The following is a 22,609-nucleotide window of genomic DNA, read 5'->3' as shown; positions in this document are numbered from 1 at the left end:
TCAGAGCCAACAGGAGATAGCCATAGGTCAATAAAGCAGGGACTTAAAAACCGAGGAGTAGATACCAGAAACTAGTGTAATATTGTGTGTCAACTATACTCAAACAAACAAAAAAACTGAGAGTAATTGGCTATTCTAATCCTTACTGTACCTTTCTTGAGAGACCAGAAGGTTCCACCGCACCAGCAACTATAATATGAGAACAGTATCCTGGACTGGTTCACAGACCAAAAGTTCAGTGAGCCGCTTCCAGAAAGACTGGCTTCCGGATGAAGCAAGGGAGGTCAGTTTTGAAGTCTACCTGGGTACCTCAATCTCATCCTCTAGTTACTCAAGCATTTCAGATCTCTTGGAATCCAATAATTGCCCTCTCTTCTGCAATGGGAGTTCTCTTAAGATAGAAAATTCAGATTTATCTTTACAACCCAGCACCTAGGACAACACCTGAGTCTTAAATGGTAAACAAAGGGTTAGGGTTTCAAATGTGCCTCTGACTAAGACAAAAAGTGAGAGAGAATTCTGTCAGAGTAGTGAACACTTAATTTATTGAAAAGGCAAATGTTTATAAGAAATTAAATAACAAATTAAAATAATGAAAAAGATAATTACTACTAAGAAATCAATTTCATTTCATCTACTTTTTTTAATTTTAAAACCTTACAATGAAAAACTGAATACATAAGATACCCATAAATGGAATTCATGGGTATGAAAGTAAAATTCTTCCGTATTTCAGGTGCACCACTTAGAAACACTTTACAGCTACCAAAGTTTCAGAGGCCTTGGGCCTCAAACTTTATTTACTAGGAGTCAAGAGCCAATGGGTCTTCTAAAACATTTATCTACCAATCCCTTTCATCAGAACAGAAACAATGTTTTTGCCAAGGAACAAAAAAAATAGAAAATAAATCATTGGTAGAATTTAAGTTTCTAAACAGTCAGAAGTTAGCTAAAACCATGTAGTTATAAAGATTATTTCATTGAAATTAACAATTCACAGTATTAGGCATAAAAAATTTGATGACTTTTTTAACTTTGTAACTGAGGCAAAGTTATAAACATTTAATTCTAAACATTTAGATACCTGGAAAAATTTTAAGAAGAATAGTCTAATTTAAATTTGAGGAAATTTGACTAACTCGGGAATTTATCTAGTCCATGTGAAGACACACGGCAGAATAAAAGTAATAATTAGCAATTTTCAGAGACCTTTATAATTTACAAAGTGATCATGTGACTCTTCTCCTGAGTCCTACCAAGAAAATATATTGCTGTGTTCATTTTCAGATGAGGAAACTGAAATTCAGAGAAGTGAAGTAATTGTACAATGGCCACACAATGGAAACATGTCATAAATCACTAATTAAAAACAAAAAGAATTTATTAATAAAACATTCCAACATTATACTAGAGATTTTTAGATTAGAGATTAGAATGATGTTTCCATAAATACCCTAACAAGAATGTGTGCCTTTATATAAACGAAATTATCCATAATTTTTTGTATTTTTGTTTTCTTTTCTTAGGTCTGCAAAAACAAACATTTTAAGACAGATCTTATAAAATGTATTGGAAAAGGAAAGCAATGGTAAAAGGAACACAGTTGAGAAACACTCACTCCTAGAGGCTGGTACTTCTGTGTAGTGAGTATCGTATCCCATACCCTCTAGTGAAGATATGAGTCAGCTCTTAATATGTTCAGTATTTGGGGGAGTGGGTGGGTCGGAGGCAATGTAGAGATTCTAAATGTGGATAATTCAAAACCTACTCATAGCTGCCATTGGAATGTGTTTTATGCATGTAATTGAATATGGGTGTGACTTGTCTTTTGAAAAGTAAATTCAAGCAAAACCAGCAGATCATGCAGGCAACTGTCTGACCTGGCTTAGGAAGACAATGAGCTACACAAAGGCCAGAGTGACCCAGATGATGTTCTAAAAAACTCTCCAGTTTCAGGTCTCTAGAACTTAATCCAGAGGCTGTCGACACGCTGCCCATTACATGGAGAACGTGGCAACTCACCTTTCAACCGCCAACACATCTCTTCCCTGAAATCCAAACCAGAAGATTTCCCTCTCAGCTTGAGTGATAACAGCACTGTCCTCTCAACACTTTTGTAGCTCTGGGGAAGGTGTGATAGGGTTCGTGTTGCAAGCTATAATTAAGCAGAATGGGTGCCAAATACCAAAACAAAGCTTCAACACAGCAACAACCTTTAAGAAGAAAGTGATGCTCACTGGATAGCTGAGGGTATTTTAAAGTTAATGCTAATTTTATTTTTTTTAACTTTTTTCATGTTTATTTTTGAGAGAGAGAGAGAGAGAGAGAGAGACAGAGCATGAGCGGGGGAGGGGCAGAGAGCAAGGGAGACACAGAATCTGAAGCAGGCTCCAGGCTCTGAGCTGTCAGCACAGAGCCTCACCACAGGCTCGAACCCATGAACCACGAGATCACGACCTGAGCTGAAGTCAGACACTCAACCGACTAAGCCACCCAGGTGCCCCACTAATATTAAATGTAATAGTGGTACTATATTTATGCTTCTTAAAGAGTCGTATATTTTAGAGGTACATATTGAAATGGTAACAACAAATTAAATGGTTTTTCATGGGTTTACTTCAAAATAATCTCTGGCAGGGGAAAGAAGTGGATAAAAGAAGATTGACCATTAACTGATAAGGGCTAAACCTGGAGTTTCATTGCATTATTCTCTCTAGTTTTGTATATATTTGAAATTCTCCACCTTAAAAAGTAAAAAAAACAACTTTGAAGCAGCATGTGATCTAGTTCATTCTGATAGCCTTCCTCTCTACATGCCACCAGGGCAATACACATTCTTCCTTTTTCATTCACTTGAAGACCTCCTTTTTTTTTTTTTTTAAGTTTTACTTTTTTAAGTAATCTCTACACCCAACATGGGGCTCAAACTCACGACCCCAAGATCGAGAGTCGTGTGCTCTACTAACTGAGACAGTCAGGTGCCCCTTAAAGACCCACTGTTATCTGTTATCCAACTCAACATTCTTGAGTGGGATGGGGATCCCCATTTAGAAATAACAGTCCAGCGTGCCTGGGTGGCTCAGGTTAATTGTCCAACTCTTGGAATCGGCTCAGGTTGTGATCTCACAGTTTCATGAGTTCAAGCCCTGCACCAGGCTCTGCACTACCAGCGTAGAGCCTGCTTGGGATTCTCTCTCTCCCTTTCTCTCTGCTGCTTCCCCATTCACGCTGTCTTTGTCTCTCTTAAAATAAATAAACTTAAAAAATAAAACATTAGAAATAATAACAGTACAACCCCAGCCTCTTTACCATCTTACACAAGTGGCAAGAACTAACCAAAGTTTTTCTCTAAATCTCAAGTATGCAGCTACCAAATAAGGTTAATGTTCATTAGACGAGGAATCTAAGGACAAAGGACTTAAACACACTCTTGCAAACAACTAAGCATGTTAGCCCAGGGGATGGGTTTCCTTAGGCATTACAACTACTTTTTGACATGATCCATTTTCATAAGGATCCCTTGTCTTTCCTTATGACCAACATAAACCCATCAGTTAACAAAAGATGAGTTTGAAGGAAAAGGGATTGATTTGTATCAGGTCCATCCATAAACGGACTGAATTTTGGCGCTCTGTTCACAAGTGGAAGAATTCTTATAGTCATGTGAAATATGAAAGAGAAGGAGGAAATCATTTAGCAAGGAACCCTGGTATGTTTTCTGACTCCTCAGTATGTGAGAATGTGTGTTTAACAACCTATTTCCAAGAAAGGGCCCAAATGCAAACGAGCAGAGGGAATCCATCCAAGGGCAAATTAATTAGACACTGTTGTCTAGAATTCTGTCAGATGTTCAAAAATTTCTATACGAAGTCAGAACTGCTGACAGAAAGAAAGAAAGAAAGAAAGAAAGAAAGAAAGAAAGAAAAGAAAAATGGCTTGCATATTCTTGTAAGATTCCTGAAAGGTTTTCAAAAGGTTAAAAAGAAAAATTTATTTTGTTATTTGGGGTTTATTTTTTTCCTGGGAAGTTAGTAAAGCAGAGAAGATACCTGGTTGGTTGTTTGTTTTTATATTTTTGTTTTCTTATAAACTTTGATTGTATTGGTGACGGGGTGATTTACCCCAAAGAGATGAGAGATATTAGGTAATTTGAGCATTTTTAATGACAAACAGAAAAATAACTGTTATCTGTTTAAACTATTCCTTATTGAAAGCGCTCTTATTTCTACAGCCTGTGAATGAAAACGAAGCAACCACAACTTCCTAGGCTTTATTGCCAATCAGTTAACCAGAGGTTGGTATGTTAGGGTGCAGGGTATAGGAACTCTACCAAAGCATTGCCTAAATTAAAATAATGTATGTTTTTATTACACGTTCCCAGATGCTTAGTAGTTTAATATCTCTTAAAGGTCGACTCTCATTAGAATCAAAGTGTAAATCATTAAAAGAAAATGAAAAACAAGATTTTCAGTTTCTCAAGAGAAATTGCACTCAGAAGAAAAACAACAACAAATAAGAATCCTTTGTACTGAATGAGCATTATGTTGCTGCAGGGCCTGAAGCCAAGGGAAGGGAACGCTCACTTGGACAGCAAAGGCCATGGCTCCTCTCAGAGGTGGCCAATCTGAGTCAGCCTGGCCCCAAATCACGTAAGATGGTCTGCCCACAAAGCACCCAGAGGGAACAGTAATGACAGAGTGAGTTGAGGGAGTTCTGGGTGTATGGAAAGGGAGCTTTCTCAGTTTGGGTGCAGATACTGTGTTTACCACCTAGTACCCCTTTACTTCTTTGAACCCATTCCACATGACTCAGGCCTGGCCCCCGAGTGCCCCATTTCTTTGGCCACAGTGATGGGCACGTGAAAGGAGCGGTGCCAAAAGAAATGACCAGCAGGAAGGAGACAAGGCCTGTTCACCAGAGCTACCAATAAAAAAATACGAACTTCTCTGGAGGAGTTGAGGGGGCCGTATGAATAAGAGATCACACTCAGTTAAGTTTATTTCCCAATAACGGTAACACAATTTGGGGGTAAGGGAAATTTAAAAATCAAAACTTTATCAGCACACTGTCTTTAGGTATAACCAGACCTCCAGAGGCAAAGTGAATTTCCATTAAAATTATATTTTCAAAATGTTTGAAGTTCAAGTTTGCCCCCTTTCCTTCTGAAGTAATCGGTTCCAAAATGAGAAAGTTGAAACTGTGGTCTCCAGATACCAATGGTTGTTTAACTTTTGGCTTTGGCCATAAAAATCCAGCCTCTTTGTATGACTCCAACCCCTCCATAACAGCATTATAATCATCCTCATCACCATAGCAAAACACATAAAACACTATACTAGGAACTTGAAGGGTATTATCTCCCTGAATGTTAGAACAGCCCAGAAAGGTGAGCATTATAATCTCATTTTACAAGTGAAGAAATTGAGAGTCAAATAGATCAAGCCACTTGTCTGGGGTTCCTTCCTAGTAGGTGGTGGAGCCAGGATTTGCCTCCAGGCATGTCTATGTCCACACTTCCACTCCTCCCTAAAAACATGGCCAATGGTTATTAGCGTTCATTGAAAATGACTCCGCGCTCCTTTAAAATATAGTCTCATAAGCAATCCCACTGTACCCAGCTACCCACAACCAGGCTCAAATAGGAAACAGTGTGAGGTAATTATAACGTATACCCCAGCCACTAGCTCCGGGTTTTCATGACTGAGCTGCCAAATCACTCCTAGCCAACTCTTCAGGAAATGTTCAGACACTTTCTCAGATTCCAGCTAAAACACCAACGATGTGGCCCTAGGGAGTATAGAGCTCACAGGGTGGTAATGGGATATAAAATTTGCAAACTTGAGGTCAGTGGCCTAAACTCTGGGGTGTGAAGCAGCAGCAGTCCATGATAGATTAAAAACTATTTGTCGACTTGAACGTTGCATATCAAGTCCCTCCTTGTAAAGCACTTGCCCACATCACCTTAGACATTAACCCCATCAGTAAGAGGAGAGAAAGATACTCCAGATGTAGTTCTGCCTAGAACCATTGGAAAGACTATAATATCAACAGACTTGAGATGGGGGGTTCATTCTGAGAGTTAAACATTAGGTCTTGTTCAAATGCAGTTAACGCTCAAAAATAGTTGTCACTTGGCTTAGGCAGATGTTCTAAAATTATTGGGATAGATGATACAGAAGAAAGAACAAGAATTTAAGATTTGTGTTTCTTCATTGGCATGTTTCTTAATATAATCTAAAGTATAAATGAGTAGTTTAGACAACTGAGTCAGGCAAGTTAGAAGATAAGAGTCAGAGCTTACAGACCTAAGGTTGCTATGGTCTGTCCCAGGACATTTGACATTCTAATTGCCAGTTACAAGTGTGAGTGGGGTGCTGGTGGTAGGAGGTGGTGCTGCTCTTCAGATTCCCAGAGAAGCCTCCCCCTTCTTATTCTCCCACCCCCTACCTGGCTGCTCTCACTAGCCACTACCCCAATGGAAAGCCCCATCCTACTCAACCATGCCTAGTATGGAGGCTTCTGTTGACTTGCAAGGTAGCACTGAAGAGTTAAATTTCTAGTGCCCACCTTCCCATCAGGATTGACCACTGAGAGGCTGATGGCACTGCCTAAGGCCAAATAAACAAGAACAAGGCAAATGTCCTTGCCTACATAGTGCAGGAAGTGTGCTTATTTGAAGCACAGGTGAGGACTTCAAGACACCAATCACCCTTTCTAAGATATGAAGACAAAGAGGAGGTATAATCTTGTACCCAACAGTATACTTCTACTTAAATTGTCTCTTGCCACTGTGTGGCTCAGCTTCCACACCTATGAAGTAGGGAAGAAAATAAGTACCTTGAGCACTTTTTAATGAACTTTCTCTGGGCTTTGGTTTCAGCATCTGTAAGTTTCTAGACTTGGTCCCACTATGACACTAAGTTATAGTATTTTTGTAAAGAGAGATGGTCTGACTATAAAGGAAGATCTGAGTCATAATTAACTATGCCAAAAAAAAAAACCTTTCAAATAAGAACAGTCTTTAAAAGTTACCCATAAAAGGCACCAACCTGTTAGACTCTGATTATACAATCTTATAAATTAGTACCAATGGGTAGGAGAAATGGTGAACAATAAGCCATTATCCATAGGAAAAGGGGGATGCACCAAACTTTACATGGCACCATACACAGAAGTTCATCATACATGATGGATTAACCTGCTTTTCCACTGAATCCCTCTAAATGTTTTTGCAGGGATCTTTTCTGACATCCAAGTGTCTTTCTTTTTATGGTCTAGCTCCTCCAGAAGCCCTCAGTCCCCTGAGGAGGCTAGTTAAGGCCACAGGTCACCTGGAATGAGGGGGCTGTCATTCATACCTGTAAGAATGCAGCACCTGCTCTGTCCAGCCCAGATCCCTGGCTGATAGCACTCTCCACCCTAGAATTTTCTCCCAATTGTCACCTCCCACATCCTTTAATCCTTCTCCTTCCCTCTCCTAAAAAAATCGTTATCTCTGCTTTTTCTTTTCAAACATCCCAAGACTGCCAAGTAAAAATTTTAAATTTTACTTGGAATTTATTTTTCTTAATGTTTTAACCCTTATTTAATATCTCTATCATCTCTATTTTATTTATAGCTCAGCTTCTGAAGTTACCTGCAAAGAGAAGAAAAGGAAGATGAGATGAGATGGTGATGATGATGATGATGATGATGATGGAGGAGGAAGAAAGGAAGAAGGAGGAGGAGGATGAAGAAAAGAAGGAGAAACTGTTGATGATAAAGAAGAAAAAAGAGGAAGGAGGCAAAGGAGAAAAAACAGAAAAACAAAAGAAAACAAACCCTGTCTCTGGAATACATTCCCTTGATTAATAGAGATATTCCTATACTTCAGTTCAAAACCACGAACTTAACAGCAGACATAATGTGTCCATAGGGCCCACATAAATCCTGTCTCCCAACACTAACATCATAAAATGGTTGTACTATATTTGGACTTAGATGTGTTTGGATACTTATATTTGAATGTAAGTATGACTGATGGTCTAGGAATTCACAACCCTTCAACAAAACACTGAACCAAATCACTTGTCTCAGGGAGCAGCTCTCCTAACTCGGAGCCTGCTTGCCGTCTGGAATACATCTTCGGCTGGGAATGGTGGAGATAGGGAATTTTCCTCTCTCCCTTCCGCTCGGAAGGGCTGAATAAATAGACTCAGCGATAATTTCAACAACAACAACAACAAAAAAACCACTTGAGAAAGTGGTAAAGTCTCAAGAAATAAAAACTAGGATAATATATAATAGAGCAGCAGATCTACAATCCAAATTTGACAGTACTCCTCATGTTAATTTTATTTTATTAACGGTGTGACTACTCCATTTACGACAGAAATAACAGAGTTCAGTTCCCTATAATACCAACTATTGGCAATCGCATATCTATTTTTATTGGTCAGTTATAATCCCTGATTCCCCCAAAAATTTTTCTGAGGCAAATTACACCAACAGATATAAGAAAAGGAAGCTACTAACAGAAGCTGAAAGCAAACTCTCATACAGAAGGAAGGCAAAATACACAAAATACCTAAGTTAATAAATTAAAGTGATCACGCATTAAATTTGTCCCTGTCTTAAAAGCTAAAGGAAAAGGCGGGGGGGGGGGAACTTTAGGAGTCTGTTAATTCTCATATTTGAAAAAACAAAATTTGCCAGTTGAAGAGGAACTGTAATCTTATTCCTGGGTTGCATGAGTTCTTTAAATGCAGAAGTGTGGGCAAGCTAAGAACAATGTCCTTAACATTAATCTAACAGATCATGAAGATACGTTCTTCATGTAGCATTTTTCATTCGAAGTTACAGCAGCAAAATACAATGCAGTATCTCCAATGAAGAAGTAAGTCAATGGGACTTGATCAAGTTAGAGTTAAAACATCCGATCACCTTCTCAAAAACCTAATCCCTACTGTGGTAGCTAGTCTCCAAAGATGTCTCCCCACATTCCTCCCCCCTCTGCAGACACATGCTGGTGCACACATCAAGAGGTAGGGCTTATTAGTCCATGCCCTTGAGTCTGGATGAGGCCTGTGACTTGCATGGATTTCCAGGTCATGCCAGTCCAGGCGAAGTTTGAAGAAAGTCTAGTAGCTTCCATTTTTGTGCTCTTGGAATCCTGAGGTACACTGTGAAAAGTGTGGCTGTGCTGCTGGAGAGTCTATGTGGAGAGGACACGTGGAGAAGGAGACAATCTGAGACCATACGGAAGAGAACCGAGGAACCTAGCCGACACAGATAACACATCTGAGCCCCTCCAGCTAGCCCTCAGTCATTGAAGTCAGCTCCGTAGTCAACTCGTGGGGCTAAAGCATGTGACCAGAGGTCAAAAGGTTATTGTTCAACATCCAGGCCCAATAGACACTTAACCCTGAGCAAGGCCTGATAACTTCACCTGGCGCTCAGTTTCTCCATTTGAAAAAAACACACTCAGTGGCTCCATCCCCAGGGACAGGCCCAGGCAGGAGGCCTCAGAGGAGAGCTTTAAAACTTGGAAAGCACCCAGCAGAGCCTGACAAGTGGCTCTTTGCTTCCTTTATTCCCCTCCTCTGTCCTTAGATTAACCACACCAAAGTAAACAGTACTGCAGGCTCCAGTCTACAGAACCAGAAATACACGTGAAGAAGTCATCTCGCTCACTCCAGCCCCATCAGACACTGTGGGAAGCAGAAACAAGATTCCCCACTGTGCCCTGTCCAAATTCCTGGCCTGCAGAATCATAAGAAATAATAAAATTGTTGTTGTTTTAAGCCACTAAGTTTGGGGTAACTTGTTACATAGCAATAAGAAAATCAAAACACTCACAAATGAAACTAGCTTGTTTCCTTATAGTAGAGGAACTAGGGATGCTTTGTTTCTCTTTAGTTTTTTATTAACGGTGCTATATCGTTTTTATGTATAGTAAGTTTTAAGGCGCATGGAGGTGGGGGCACCGTAGGTGTGTCCTCCCCTTTGCCTCTCCTCCTGACCAACCAAGTGGCCAAGTACTGCTCATGCTACTTCTAGAACGTCACATGAGCCTTCTCTTCCCCCACCTCCACTGCTCAGGCCATCAATCACTCTCACCCTGACCCCTCTATTAGCCTCCCAGTCCCCCTGACTCTGGCCTCCCTACCTCTAAGCCACACACCTTTCACACATCCACCAGAGCAGCAAAGATCTAATCACGCTCCCATCTTAGAATCCCATACTAGTTCACCATCCTCACCTTTCACAGCAATCAGATAGTAACATTTTGTGCCCTTTAGTCCCTCTCCCACTCCTGACGGTGTCACCATCTACGGACAAGCACAGGCAGTTGCATACTGCACAAATCCAGGGGGCACTACGTTCCTAGGCTACACTATGAAGTGTTCCCCTCGAAGGTGTGCAATGCAATCCCTGCCCAACTATACTCGATGTCCCTCAGTCCCTTCACACGTTCCCTTCATAGCTTTTTCACTCAACTGTTTTCCTTATTTCTCTCCTCTATTTCCTCCAAGCTCTAATGTATGTAATTTACCTTACCAGTCAATCAAAACTGGTCAGTCAAAAATTGTCTATTGAACACTAACCACATACCCAGCTCCTCAGTATCCATAGTGATAAATAAAACAAACAAGAACTCTGCCTTCCAGAAGTTCTCAGTCCTAGTAGATAGTCACTTATTTATCACATAGACGAGAGGTCGGCAAATTTTTTCTGTAAAGGACCAAGTCGCAAATAATTTAGTTTTGCCAGCCACACATTGTCGTAACTACTCCACTCTGCAGCTGCAGCAGGAAAGCAGACGTCGATGATATATAAACAAATGGGCATGGCTTTGTTTCAATAAAATCTCATTTACACAAACAGGGCTTGGGTCACTGTTTGCCAACCCCTACCGACTTTCACCGTGAAGTCTTTTCTGATGAATCCTATTCCCACAGTGATGCTTCCCTTGGCATATGACTGCATTTGCCTTCATTAGATGTTGAGTCTTTCCCACAGCAATGATAGGGAAGATTCTGGGGAAAGGAAAGTATCAAGAGTATGGGAGAAAGAAATAAACTTACCAGGTATAAGATTTATTATAATTGAGAAGCAGTAAAATACACTGGTTAAGAGCACTGACTGTGAGGCCAGATTTCCCAACTCTGTCTCTTACTAGTTTATGTCCCCAGAGGAATTACTGAAACTCTGTATCCCTCAATCTCCTCATCTATTAAATGGGCAAGCAGGTATAATCTTTCTCATAAAGAAGTTATACATTAAATGAATTAACGTATGTAAAGTGCAAACCTCAGTGATATACCAGAGCTTGCTAATATTTACCATTATTACTGCAATCTCATGTAAAAATTACATTATATTAATGGCTTTGAGCTTAAAGGCAACCATGGTAAAAAACGAAACATAAAAAATTAAATAATTTATCATGTTGGTTAAAAACTTAACACGCATTACAGTTTCCACTGAAAAGAGAAACATCTCTTCCAACTCTATTCTGACAAATTTTTCACATAGGACATGAGAACAAAAGATTCTGAATGACATCATGAGGAACGTGTCCCATTCAGAACCATGGGCAATGCAGGACAGTACCTGTGATGGTTACCTACCACCCTTAGTAAAAGTTCAAGGTATAATATAATATAATATAATATATTAATATAAATTAATATAATACTAAAATATATGTGCATCCAAAGACCTCACCAACTGTGACATTCTATGATTCCTTCTGTATTTTATTAGTGTCTTTGTAGAAATGTTAGGGAAAGTTTCTTGTTTGACAAATTTTAGTGTATTATTAACTATACTTGGGATATGTGAACTAGCACAAAGAATATTAGGAATTTTAAGTGGAATTTTACCAAAGTCTTAGTCCTACATTTTTGATCAGTGGAATGAAAAACCAAAACCATAACTAAAATTAATGGAGAAAGAAAACTTAATATTAAGAATTTGTCCTTAAAATTTAACCTTTGTGCCTCGGCTCTCACAGCCATAAAAGCTAATAAAAGGACCCATCCAACAGAAATGCTGTGAGCATCAAATGAGTTATCAGATGGAAAACACTGAGAACAGCGCCCGGGACATAAATGTCATCTAAAAGTCACCTACTAGTGCTATAATTGTTGTCATTTCTGGGTTTTTTTAAGGTGTTTTTTATTTATTTATTTTGTGGGGGGCAGTGGCAGAAAGAGGGAGAGACAGAATCCCAAGCAGGCCCCGCACTGTCAGCACAGAGCTTGATGCGAGGCTCGATCTCATGGATCATACGATCATGACCTGAGCCAAAATCAAGAGTTGGATGGTTAACCAACTGAGCTACCCAGGCGTCCTGCTGTTATTTGTTTTTACTTAATCCTACACCCCATGCCCTCTGCTACCTTCCCACTGACTCCTGGTCCTTCCCATAATGGATTTGAATTTTCCTACCAAATATGAAGCTCCTGCAGGCTACAGGCTGGATGTCTCTGCATTCCACAGAGCTAAATTCAGGCTGGCCTTCAATCAAGGCTTCCTGAATTAATGAACTCTTTGAAATCCCATATAATGATCAGTTAGTGTTAAAATCTTATGATAGGAGTCCTGCCTTTGATGATTTTACAATCTGATGGGAAAATGAAGCTTAACAACGGCTGCCATATAACTCCGGCCTGATTTCAGCCTTCTTAAAAAAAATTTCATGGAAAAAAATTCTAAGTTGCATCAGTAGGGCCCATTCGTGGGATTGGTTTCTAGATGCAAAGAAATTGTTAATATAGTTTCCTTCTATTTCCAAAAAATATTTGAAATCTTATATTCATATCAAAACAAAGGTTAAACTTCACAAATTGGTTGTTTGTTTTATTGAAGGGAAAAGCAAACAAAGTCTGGGTAAATACCCTAATAATCTGTTCAGTATTTTGCTTGATAAGCGTCATTGGCCTAATAATATAATCTTTTTAATCATCAGCCACACAAGACAACAAAGGAATATTTCAATGATCTTTAGAATTCCTAATAAGCTTGGAGGGATGTCTGCACTTCCTTTTCCATCAGCCTCGACCTCATCTCACGGTAGGCTGATATATGTTTTAGTTAACATGCAATACCAACAACTTACGCGTTTTTGTAAACAACCTCTATGTCTTAAATGCTACAAAATGAGTCATAACGTAAATCAGTATTTTGTGTCCATCTTCTAATTTAAAATGTGGAGTTGCTAAAAACTTCTATTTAAAAATATCTTTTTTTTAAAGGTATTGCAATATTTTAGCTTAACCTTTTCAATAAATACAAAGACAAACCATACCACTGCAGGAGTCTTTTCCCCATATTATTAGCCTACCTGACTTCAGATGAAGTCTTAAAGTCCTCTTTGTAAAGTAAATGGACTTTATAAAGTCTACAGAACTTTGTGTCCCCTGTTAAAGTTCTTTATTTGCATAACAGACTTCAGTGTAATTAATCCCTTGGAGTTTGCCAGCACATAATCTACCCTGTGTACCAACTGTCCCGTGTGGATTTTTCTGGTAACAAGACCTCTGGAAAAAATAAACAAACAAAGACAAAAAAAGTACGCAATAGGGGACAAATTATGTGAAATACATCCAGTGTCATACACTTATAAACCAGGCAACAAGGATAGAAATTCTCAATCTGTCTTATCAGATTTGGGAAAAATGGGTTTCACTCTAAAGACTTTTTTCCCCTTTGACAGGAAACTGCAATATTTCCCTATTTCAGAGCTAAAGCAAAAGGTAATATTAATAATATTTATTATATATAACACATAACATAATAATATATATTATAATACAATATATTATAATATAAATCTATAAATATGATAATATATTATATATAATATATATGCATTATATATAACATAAATATTTATTTATTAGGATAAATGGTTCCTAACTACTGCTATTCAAGTAGAGCTGTGTGTTTTTTTAAATCAAATAGTCTCCCACACATTTGGCCTAATCACAGAAGTTAAGAATTCAGCTGAGAAACATTCTTGTGAACTGAAATTCGAACAATAAATCTAGGATTTTATTGTTTCTCATAAAGTCGCTTCACACATGTTAAGCAGTGCCCCAGTCAAAGGAAAACTACTATACATGTATTATTTGAAAACATTTTTGAAGCTTCCAAAATTCTCCTTTCAAAATAGAGAAAAATGCGATTTTTGCAGAGTGAATGGGGACCACACTCATTCCATAAAAAAAGGATTTCCTGTAAAAACAGAAATTGGCAATTTCGTCTAAGAAAACACAGCGAAAGCTGGGAAGAAACTTGAGGATGCTTAAATTTCCACTGTGGAACAACTTCTGTTGCCCAGTGGGAAGGGGAAAACACACACACACACACACACACACACACACACACACACACACACAAAACACCTGCAAGAGGATGGAAGAGAAGAAGACAAGCTAGAACTACAGTCTCTGAGGGGGAAAAGTTAGGCACATCCCCAGTCTGTGAGACGGGGTGCGAACAGGAAAGGGATACATATCCCAAGAAGATGACCAAGGCAAATTCCGTAGTCACCTGTCACATCCAAGAAAGACAAGGAGATACTGGTGGAAGAGACGAGATGAGTGCACAGTGGACACTGGTGAGTTTAAAGCACATTTTAACCAGAGGAAATATTAGTGAGGTGCTGAAAGTTGCTGCCACCAACTGGGCATCAGGCAGACTTGGGGTTACAAATCACTTTCACTTCAGAAATTGTGCATTTCCATCAAAATGGTCAACAGGTTTTACTGCAGTCAAAGAGGTTAGTTTTGAAGCTGGCAATATTTTAACTAGCAAAAAATAGAAATTTTAAGCAATAACTGGAAAAACGTTACCCACAAATGCTTTTCCTGATGATTTATACAGCAGGGCATGGTTAAAAGACTTATTCATGGGAGACTAAGAGCCATAAGCAGAGAAAATACCTTTTAAATGCTATTCAAATTTAAAAGCAGAATTGGTACTTATTTAAAATCTACGGGAAAACCTTTTCTCCAGAAGTTCTACTTTTATTAACTTATACCACATATAAATTTACACATGTACACATATAGGCATGTAGGAGAATTTGGAAATAGCAAAAAAAAAGAATAATATAATCCAGAGAGCCATCATTAGGGAACTGTTCCAGCCATGTATGGTATTCTTTGCACCAAGAGAATGCACAAGGTAGATCCATATGAATTAACAGATGGAGGCACTAAAGATATACAGAAGTGAGCAAGGTTCAGAACAGTATGTACAGTATATTGCATGTATTAAATAGGATACGCAGTATACATATACGTATATGTATGTACGTGTATACAAATATATATCTCAATATGCATACATATGCCTATAATAGTTTTACAAAAATGGTGTCTGAGAGGTAAGAAGGAAAGACTTTTAACTGTATATCCTTTTAAATTATTACTTTTTTACCTCCCCATATATCTATATCTATATATCTACATATACCTATAAAACCTTATAGATTAACATGAGAAGCCTAAAAATAAAAACCTTTATATTAGTATATGATATATTACACAGCAAATGTTAAATATAATTATTTTTCAAATCTTTATGTAAAGTCTTATAGATAACATGAGAATGAGGCACACTCATAATCACTGTTCTATTAATAACACGTTTTTAGGAAGGCTCTATGAATAGCTCGCAATAGAGTAACATCTATGTTAGTAACCAAATACTATGAAGGACACAGAGAGGTGTTGCCCTGTAATCGTAAAAAAAAAAAAAGGAAAACCCAGGAGAAATAAGTGGTGGTATGAGCAAATCTATGGACATTCTGTTAAGCAACAAAGTAAAGCTCAGTTTCTGTTTTCACATTGGGTTTGTGCCTCCCAAGGAAACAGGCTGGTTGGTGTTAGCACAGAGATGAGACAAATGTCTGGCTGGGCCTGATGTCTCCCTGCAGACTTTCATCCACAAATTTAAACCCCACTTCCTTTCTTCCTATAGGAGCAATGCCATTGAGCTGAGCTATTATGATAATATATATAGCAGAGATTTTTTTTTTTTTAAGGAAAAATACTAGACTAAATCAGGTCCTTTTGAGAACGTATGAAAATCAGAGTTTTAGTCCATGTGTTGAACTTGCCATGGGCCTTGCACAGCAATGCATGTCTGCTGTCTAATCAGAATCAGGCTTAACATGATAAGCAAATTTCCTTTCCTGCACTGTTGGAATCCTGGATTTATTTTCCACAAAGGCCAAGATGGAACTAAATTAATCATAACTATTTCCCGGGGCCAGAAAATCGTGCATATTTTACCGCAGCCGAAGTGCTTGGCCCTGGCAATCACCTTGTCCCTGGTCTAGACCAAGACTCAAAAACTGGTCCATTCAGTTTACTGCATTTTTTCCTTCCCCCACCTAGGCCATACAAACACAAATTTTATTACATATATCTCATTAAAATATCCCATAACAAAAAGGAATAAAGGAAACGTTCAGCCGCATATCAGATTGGACACCATCACCTGATGACTCGGGATCATATAATCAAGCTACAGAGTTACTCAAAAAGAAGCAACAATGAGAATCAAAAGAACCTCTGTATGTGCATACTGCCTGGGGTCATTTCACAGACTCCTCCAAGGAGATAAAATTTACAGTTTATCCTACTACTTCTACGGGGGCTTGAATTTAAACAATCTCATAAGGACAGATTTTTCGTTCAATCTGAACAATTTTAAGGGAAATATATTCCCACCCTTCTTCAATTCAGGGAACTGACAGTCCTTATACCATCAACCTGCCTAGTGTAAATACTCCCTGCTGAAACATTTCCTGTAATAGGGACTTTAGGAAGCCTGGGAAATGCTCAATTCCATGTACATCACACATACATCACCGGTTAAAAACACCCGTTTAAGGCCGTCCACATAAGCATGACTGCCCCCAATGAAATGAAGAGCCCGTGAGAACCCAAAAGAACCCAAGTTCTCAAAAAGTTGCCCTGCTCTGCTTCCAGTGCAGACATCACAAAGGCAGTATCAACCAGAAAATTCAGTCCGTAATTTTCATAAGCATAACTCGGTGGAGAGCCAACCATTGACTGTGTCTTCTCTGCCTGTCATTAGAATCCCTTCCCCTCCTTACCCCCTCACCAAAAGAGCATCTGCAAAGGTGCCCACGAGGCAAGCACTCTGCCCTGAACACAACCGGAATTGGCCTGAAGGGAAAGGAATGGGCTTCTCCTCGCCTCTCAGTGGCAGCTCCTCCCCTTCTTCCTCAAAAAACCCTTCTCGCCTCCAAAAATCGGCCTCGACAATGGCCCAAGATTCCTTTTCACCATGACATCTCCTCTGGGGCAGCAATCTTTAAAGCGTTGCAGCAAAGCGGTTTAGCCTCGAACTGGGCGAGGGCCGGACACCCCCTGCACTTCTAAGGTAGCCCCAGGAGATCTTCTCAAGGATCTTTCCGGTGTCAAGAATCGGCCCTGTCCGTTCCCTCTGGATCGTGATACTCGGGAGAAGAGGGAGGGGAGACCCACGCCAAAGGAGCTGGCCCGTTCCATTACCCTTTAAGCGCGTCGTGTCCTCCGCCGCCTCTTCTCTTGGCCCGGCTGGCTCTGGTTTCCTTCACGTTCCCAGCCTCCAAATTGGCGTCGGCCCCATGGCTCGTGTAGGACGCTAAGAGCACGGTAAATCCCAGGACGACCTCCAGCAGCCCTCCTCGCCGCATGATGCCGCGCGGCCGCCGGCTCCCGCAGCCTCTCGCCGCGCCCCGGGCTCGATCCGCGGCCGCCGCTGCGCCCTAAAGCGCGCCGCGCCGCCGGGGTCCCGCTCTCCCGCCGCCCGTCCCCCGGGCCGGGCTCCTCCCGCCTTCTCCAGGCGCTGCTCCCACTTCAGGCGGCCCCTGCCAGCTGCAACAGACAAATCGCCGAGGCGGGGGAGACGTTCAGGGCATCGGGATGCTGAAGCCTTGGGGTCCCCATTCCCGAGCCCAGCCCGCGCGCCGCCTGAGCGTGGCGCAGTTACTTTGGGTAAGTGAAGACCGTTTGGTCCACAGCTGGCCGACAAGCCCAGGCCCCCGCCGGCCGCGGCTCCAGCCAGCCTCTCGGCCTCCCGGACGCCGCCTGAAAAGCGCGCCTCAAAGCACCCATGTCCCGAGCGGTTCGAAACCCCGGAGCCGGCTCGCTGGGTTTATTTTTTTTTAATGGCACGAAAGGCGCGCGATGCGCGCTTGAACGCCCCAACTTCCCTGACTGCCCTCTCCGCCAAGCCGCGGGGCTGGAAACCCGCCGCGCCGTCCCCGGCCGGCTCCGGGCGCTGCCACCGCCCCCCGAGCATCTGACGCGGAGCCCGGCACCGGGAGCCCCGGGCCAGGAAGCTGTCAGGCAGGGGAGGGCCGGCGCCAGCTGTGGACGTTCCGGGACAGCCCCTCACCCAGTCCCTGTCCCTGCCCTCGGCGCGGCGCAAACGCAAAAGCCTCCGTGGCTGCAGCTCCAGCCCCCGGTGGCCGCCCGACCCCTGTCGGGACCCTGGCTGCACCCACTGGAGAAGCGGCGGCTCCGGCTCCTGAGGCGGCGGCGGCTGTTCCTCGGTCCTGCCCGCGGCAGCCGCTGCCCCGCTCCGCCCGCAGCTGTCCCAGCTGTGGCCGCCTGTCCGCCTGTGGCACCCACAGTCTCTGCCGCGGCTCCCGCGGCCCCCTCCTTTCCCCACCTCTTCAAGTATCGTCTGCGCAGCGGTTTCTCGCGAGAGAAATACTTTTTTAAAAAAAAGAAAGAAAAAGAAAATGACACCCCCTCCTACATCCCCCTCATCGCCACCCCACCCCTCGGCCCCATCCATCCTCCCTTTCCACTCCCCTTTGCCAGCCACCGCCTCGGCGCGGGGGCCTCGCTCGCTCGCAGGATTAGCGCAGCTGGGAGGAGACAGAGGTGATCAGGTTCTGCCCGGCCTGGGATTTTTCGTTTTGGGGTGAGGAGCTGGGGGGATGGCAAGAAGTGGAGTAGCGGTTTAGCCCTCTCTGCCGCTGGGAGGTCTAGACCCGAGATTAGCCTCTCCCGTGATCTGGGAAGCCCGGCCGGCGCGGAAAGCTGTGCCACCTGCACCAAGAACGCGCGTTGGAGACGGCGGCACCGGAGGCCCCGGCGACCCCGGCGCGAGAGGAGACGCGTCCTGGCTGCCCGCGCCTCCCCGGCGCCGCCTCACTGCTCCTCTCTGGCTGGGCGCGCAGCGGAGACCCGAGTCCGGGAGGCTGGGGCAGGGCGCGTCGCGGGGCCGCGGCACAGGGAGCTGCAGGGGCTGGTGTGCGGGCGTGGAAGGTTTCGCCGCCGCTGGCACATGCCCCCTGGACGTCGAGAGCCCACTCGAGGCAGCTCTTCTGAGGCTCACTTCAAGGCACGCAGGATGAATCCAAGATGCTCCAAGTGTCTGAGTGCGAGTCCTCTGATTCCGAGGCCTGTGAATGTTGCAAGCTGAGATTTGGGATGGGGGTGGTAAAGCAATGGTCCTCCTGCCCAGCCCACAGCTAAGATTGGGCTTCTCCTAGACAATCCTAGCTCACCTCCCCAAACACACACACACACACACACACACACACACACGGCTGCCTTTCCAGGACGAGCAAGGCACAGTGACTTTGGAGAATACAGTATTTACAGCATCCTTATATAGATAAGGCCCAGTGTTCCCTGTACATTATAAAGGTTTCGGAAGGCAGGAAATCGCACCGTGGGCCCTGGCGGCTGGAACTAGAGACCCCAGAAAATCCCCGTGTAGCAGCCACAGCTGTCAAGCCAGAAGAAAAAGAACTCAGCACAAACAGGAACCTTGTTGAAGGGGGCTTTCCTTATTCGCAACTGTTTGTGCCTAGATAATAGGGTACAAGGACCTGGGCAAGTTATTTACTTTCCGATTGTAAGATGGAAATAATAATGTTGACCACGCAGAATTATAATGGCGATGGTAAGTGTACTTAAAGATGAAAACAGTGAAACTGTCAAAAATATGAGTCCATTTGAAGTCATAGTCCTAGAAGTATGTGGTCTACTTTAAAGTCTCACCTGTAAAACTTCTCTTAGATTAATGAGTTGGAGGCTTGGTCACACATCCTTGATTGAGTAGAGGAGATCATTCATCCAAGATGTATTTACTGAGCACCAGCTATGTACCAATTGGTGCATGATTGAACCTAGCTTCTTGGTGAGCAAGGCAGAATGTTTGTTTTGTTTTGTTTCGTTTTCCCTCACAAAGCAGAGTCTACAGGGAAACTTAGCTTGAAAAAATAATGACCCAATTGTTAAATGCAATGAGGAAGAAATACTGGATGCTTGCTTGGAGGATATATAACAGAGGTACTTCACCTAGGTTGAGACTGAACAGGGAAAGCTTTCCTGAGGAAATGAGGTTAAGGTGAAACACATAACTCGACTTACGGTAGTAGCTCTCAACCCTGGCTATACAGTAGAATGACCTGAGACCTTAAAATAAATCTGACACCATGACCCAGCCCCAGGAGGTTCTGCCTAAATAGCCGAGAATGGAGACTTAACGTGGGCATTTTTTAAAAGCTCCCTAGGTAGGGAAAGGTAGGGGAGTTTTTCAGACTGGAAAAAGCATCTGTGCAGAGGAACCATGGCTCAGAGAAGCAGGGCTGTTGGAGATCCAGGAAGGGCCCACAATGCTCTGAACTGTTTTGCACCCTCTGGAGAATCTGGAAACTCTGCCTGCTTTCCCTGCACTCCAGCAACATGTGAGACACTGTAATCTCTCTTACAATCTCCCGCTTAGTGACATGTTGTACAGCAGCAACTGAACACAGGCTTTTCTAAGGCTTTTGCCCACAAAACAAAGAGAAAACCCTGGTGCCCTGCAGGCTCCTTTCCAACATTTCTGAACATTTCTATTATGTACTCCTAACTCAACCCCAAAATGCCTTCCAGAGTTTCACCTCTGAGGGAGAGATTTACATTAAAGCTTGCTTCTTGCCTTTGCCCTTCTTTAAAAAAAAAATTTAATGTTTATTGATTGAGAGAGAGAGATGTTTATTTTTGAAAGAGAGAGAAAGAAGAGTAGAGGAGGGGCAGAGAGAGAGGGAGACACAGAATCTGAAGCAGAGCTGTCAGCACTGAGCCCGACATGGGGCTTGAACCCACAAACTGAGATCATGACCTGAGCCGAACTCGGACACTCAACCTACTGAGCCATCCAAGCGCCCTTGCCTTTGCCCTTTTTGTCCTCCTATTTTTTTTTTTTTGACTCCTCCTTCAGTAGAGCAAGGACTTTCTACTTCCTTTTTATATTGGTTGGGAGCTCCGTGCCCCACAAACTCCCCTTTTTGGGACTAGGTCTCATGGCTTAACCATAGGGATTAAGAGAAAAAAAAATCCTGATCATTGAAAGAGAAATGCACTTTTAACGTTTATTTATTTTTGAGACAGAGAGAGACAGAGCATGAACGGGGGAGGGTCACAGAGAGAGGGAGACACAGAATCGAAACAGGCTCCAGGCTCTGAGCTGTAGGCACAGAGCCCGACGCGGGGCTCGAACCCACGGACCGCAAGATCGTGACCTGAGCTGAAGTCAGACGCTTAACCAACCAAGCCACCCAGGCGCCCCTAAATGCACTTTTAAATAGGTAAGAAATAGTCCCATTATCTAGGCAATCAGCATATATTAGAGCAGCATGTTACCAGTAATAAAATTCAGTATGAAATACAGAAAATCATGTCTTTGCAATAAGATTTTTCTCAATGCCTGCTGATTCAGGAGCCACCTCTCATTAAACTTATCACAGTTTCTAACACTGGTTGTAAACTAAGTCAACAGGCTAGAATTCCCTTCTTCCTCCTCCTCATTTCAAAGAATTCTACCCATCGTAAGTGAACCTGCTCAAATTCCTCAAATTCATGAGGAATTTTTGCTCATGATTCTCTTGTTCAAACTTCATTGCACCCAACTTAATCATTCATTTTATAATGTATTAATTATAATATATAATTATAGTATGTACCCGTATGTCAAGCACTATGTTAGGCATTGACAACTAGAATATTTATATATTGTTTTGGTGAACTATAATTTTTTTCTTCAATTGTCATAATTATTGTATTTTCTGTCCTGAAAACTTAGAAAAGATAACTACTTTGTTGGCTTTGTTTGATCAGTTAGAATCTTCTGGCATTTTTGCTTCCAGACCACTCCCATTACTTTATATCTACTGAATAAATATCTGTGTCAGCAGTCTCTGTCTATAAGAAAACTAACTCTGGACAATTTAAACAAAAAGAAATTGCTTAAAGTATTATCAGATTGTGATACGGCTCATTGAACCTGACTCTGGAATAAAATGGGAACCAATGCAGATCTGGGTAGATGCAGCAGAAACAAATGGAGAACCTATTCAAAGTAATACTGTTTGGGTGAATAAATTCCAACCATTTTGATCCTTCTGCCATCCCTCCTAGGGTTCAAATTCAAGGCCAGGTCCCAATTGGCCTAGCTAGTTTAAGGAACCTGCCCACAACCCTGGCCAGGGGATGATGAACATCTTGATGCATTGTCCTAACAAGATGCATGCCATGACCAAAACACTATTACCAAAAACTGGGGCACTGATACTTGTCAGACACACACACACACA

General features: G+C 42.1%; 1 protein-coding gene across 1 annotated transcript in view; it reads right to left on the bottom strand.

The window, feature by feature from the left end:
- FBN1 (fibrillin 1) overlaps positions 1 to 17,704 on the bottom strand; it is a 233,148-nt gene extending 215,444 nt beyond the window's left edge. Inside the window, exon 1 of the mRNA XM_042988929.1 lies at positions 17,541 to 17,704. Within this exon, the coding sequence (XP_042844863.1) occupies positions 17,541 to 17,704 (164 nt within the window). The remainder of the gene's footprint in view (positions 1 to 17,540) is intronic.
- Positions 17,705 to 22,609: the final 4,905 nt, after the last annotated feature.

This window comes from Panthera tigris, chromosome B3, assembly GCF_018350195.1.
Source record: "Panthera tigris isolate Pti1 chromosome B3, P.tigris_Pti1_mat1.1, whole genome shotgun sequence".
NCBI lineage: Eukaryota > Metazoa > Chordata > Mammalia > Carnivora > Felidae > Panthera > Panthera tigris.
This window is presented reverse-complemented; position numbering and strand designations above follow the sequence as displayed.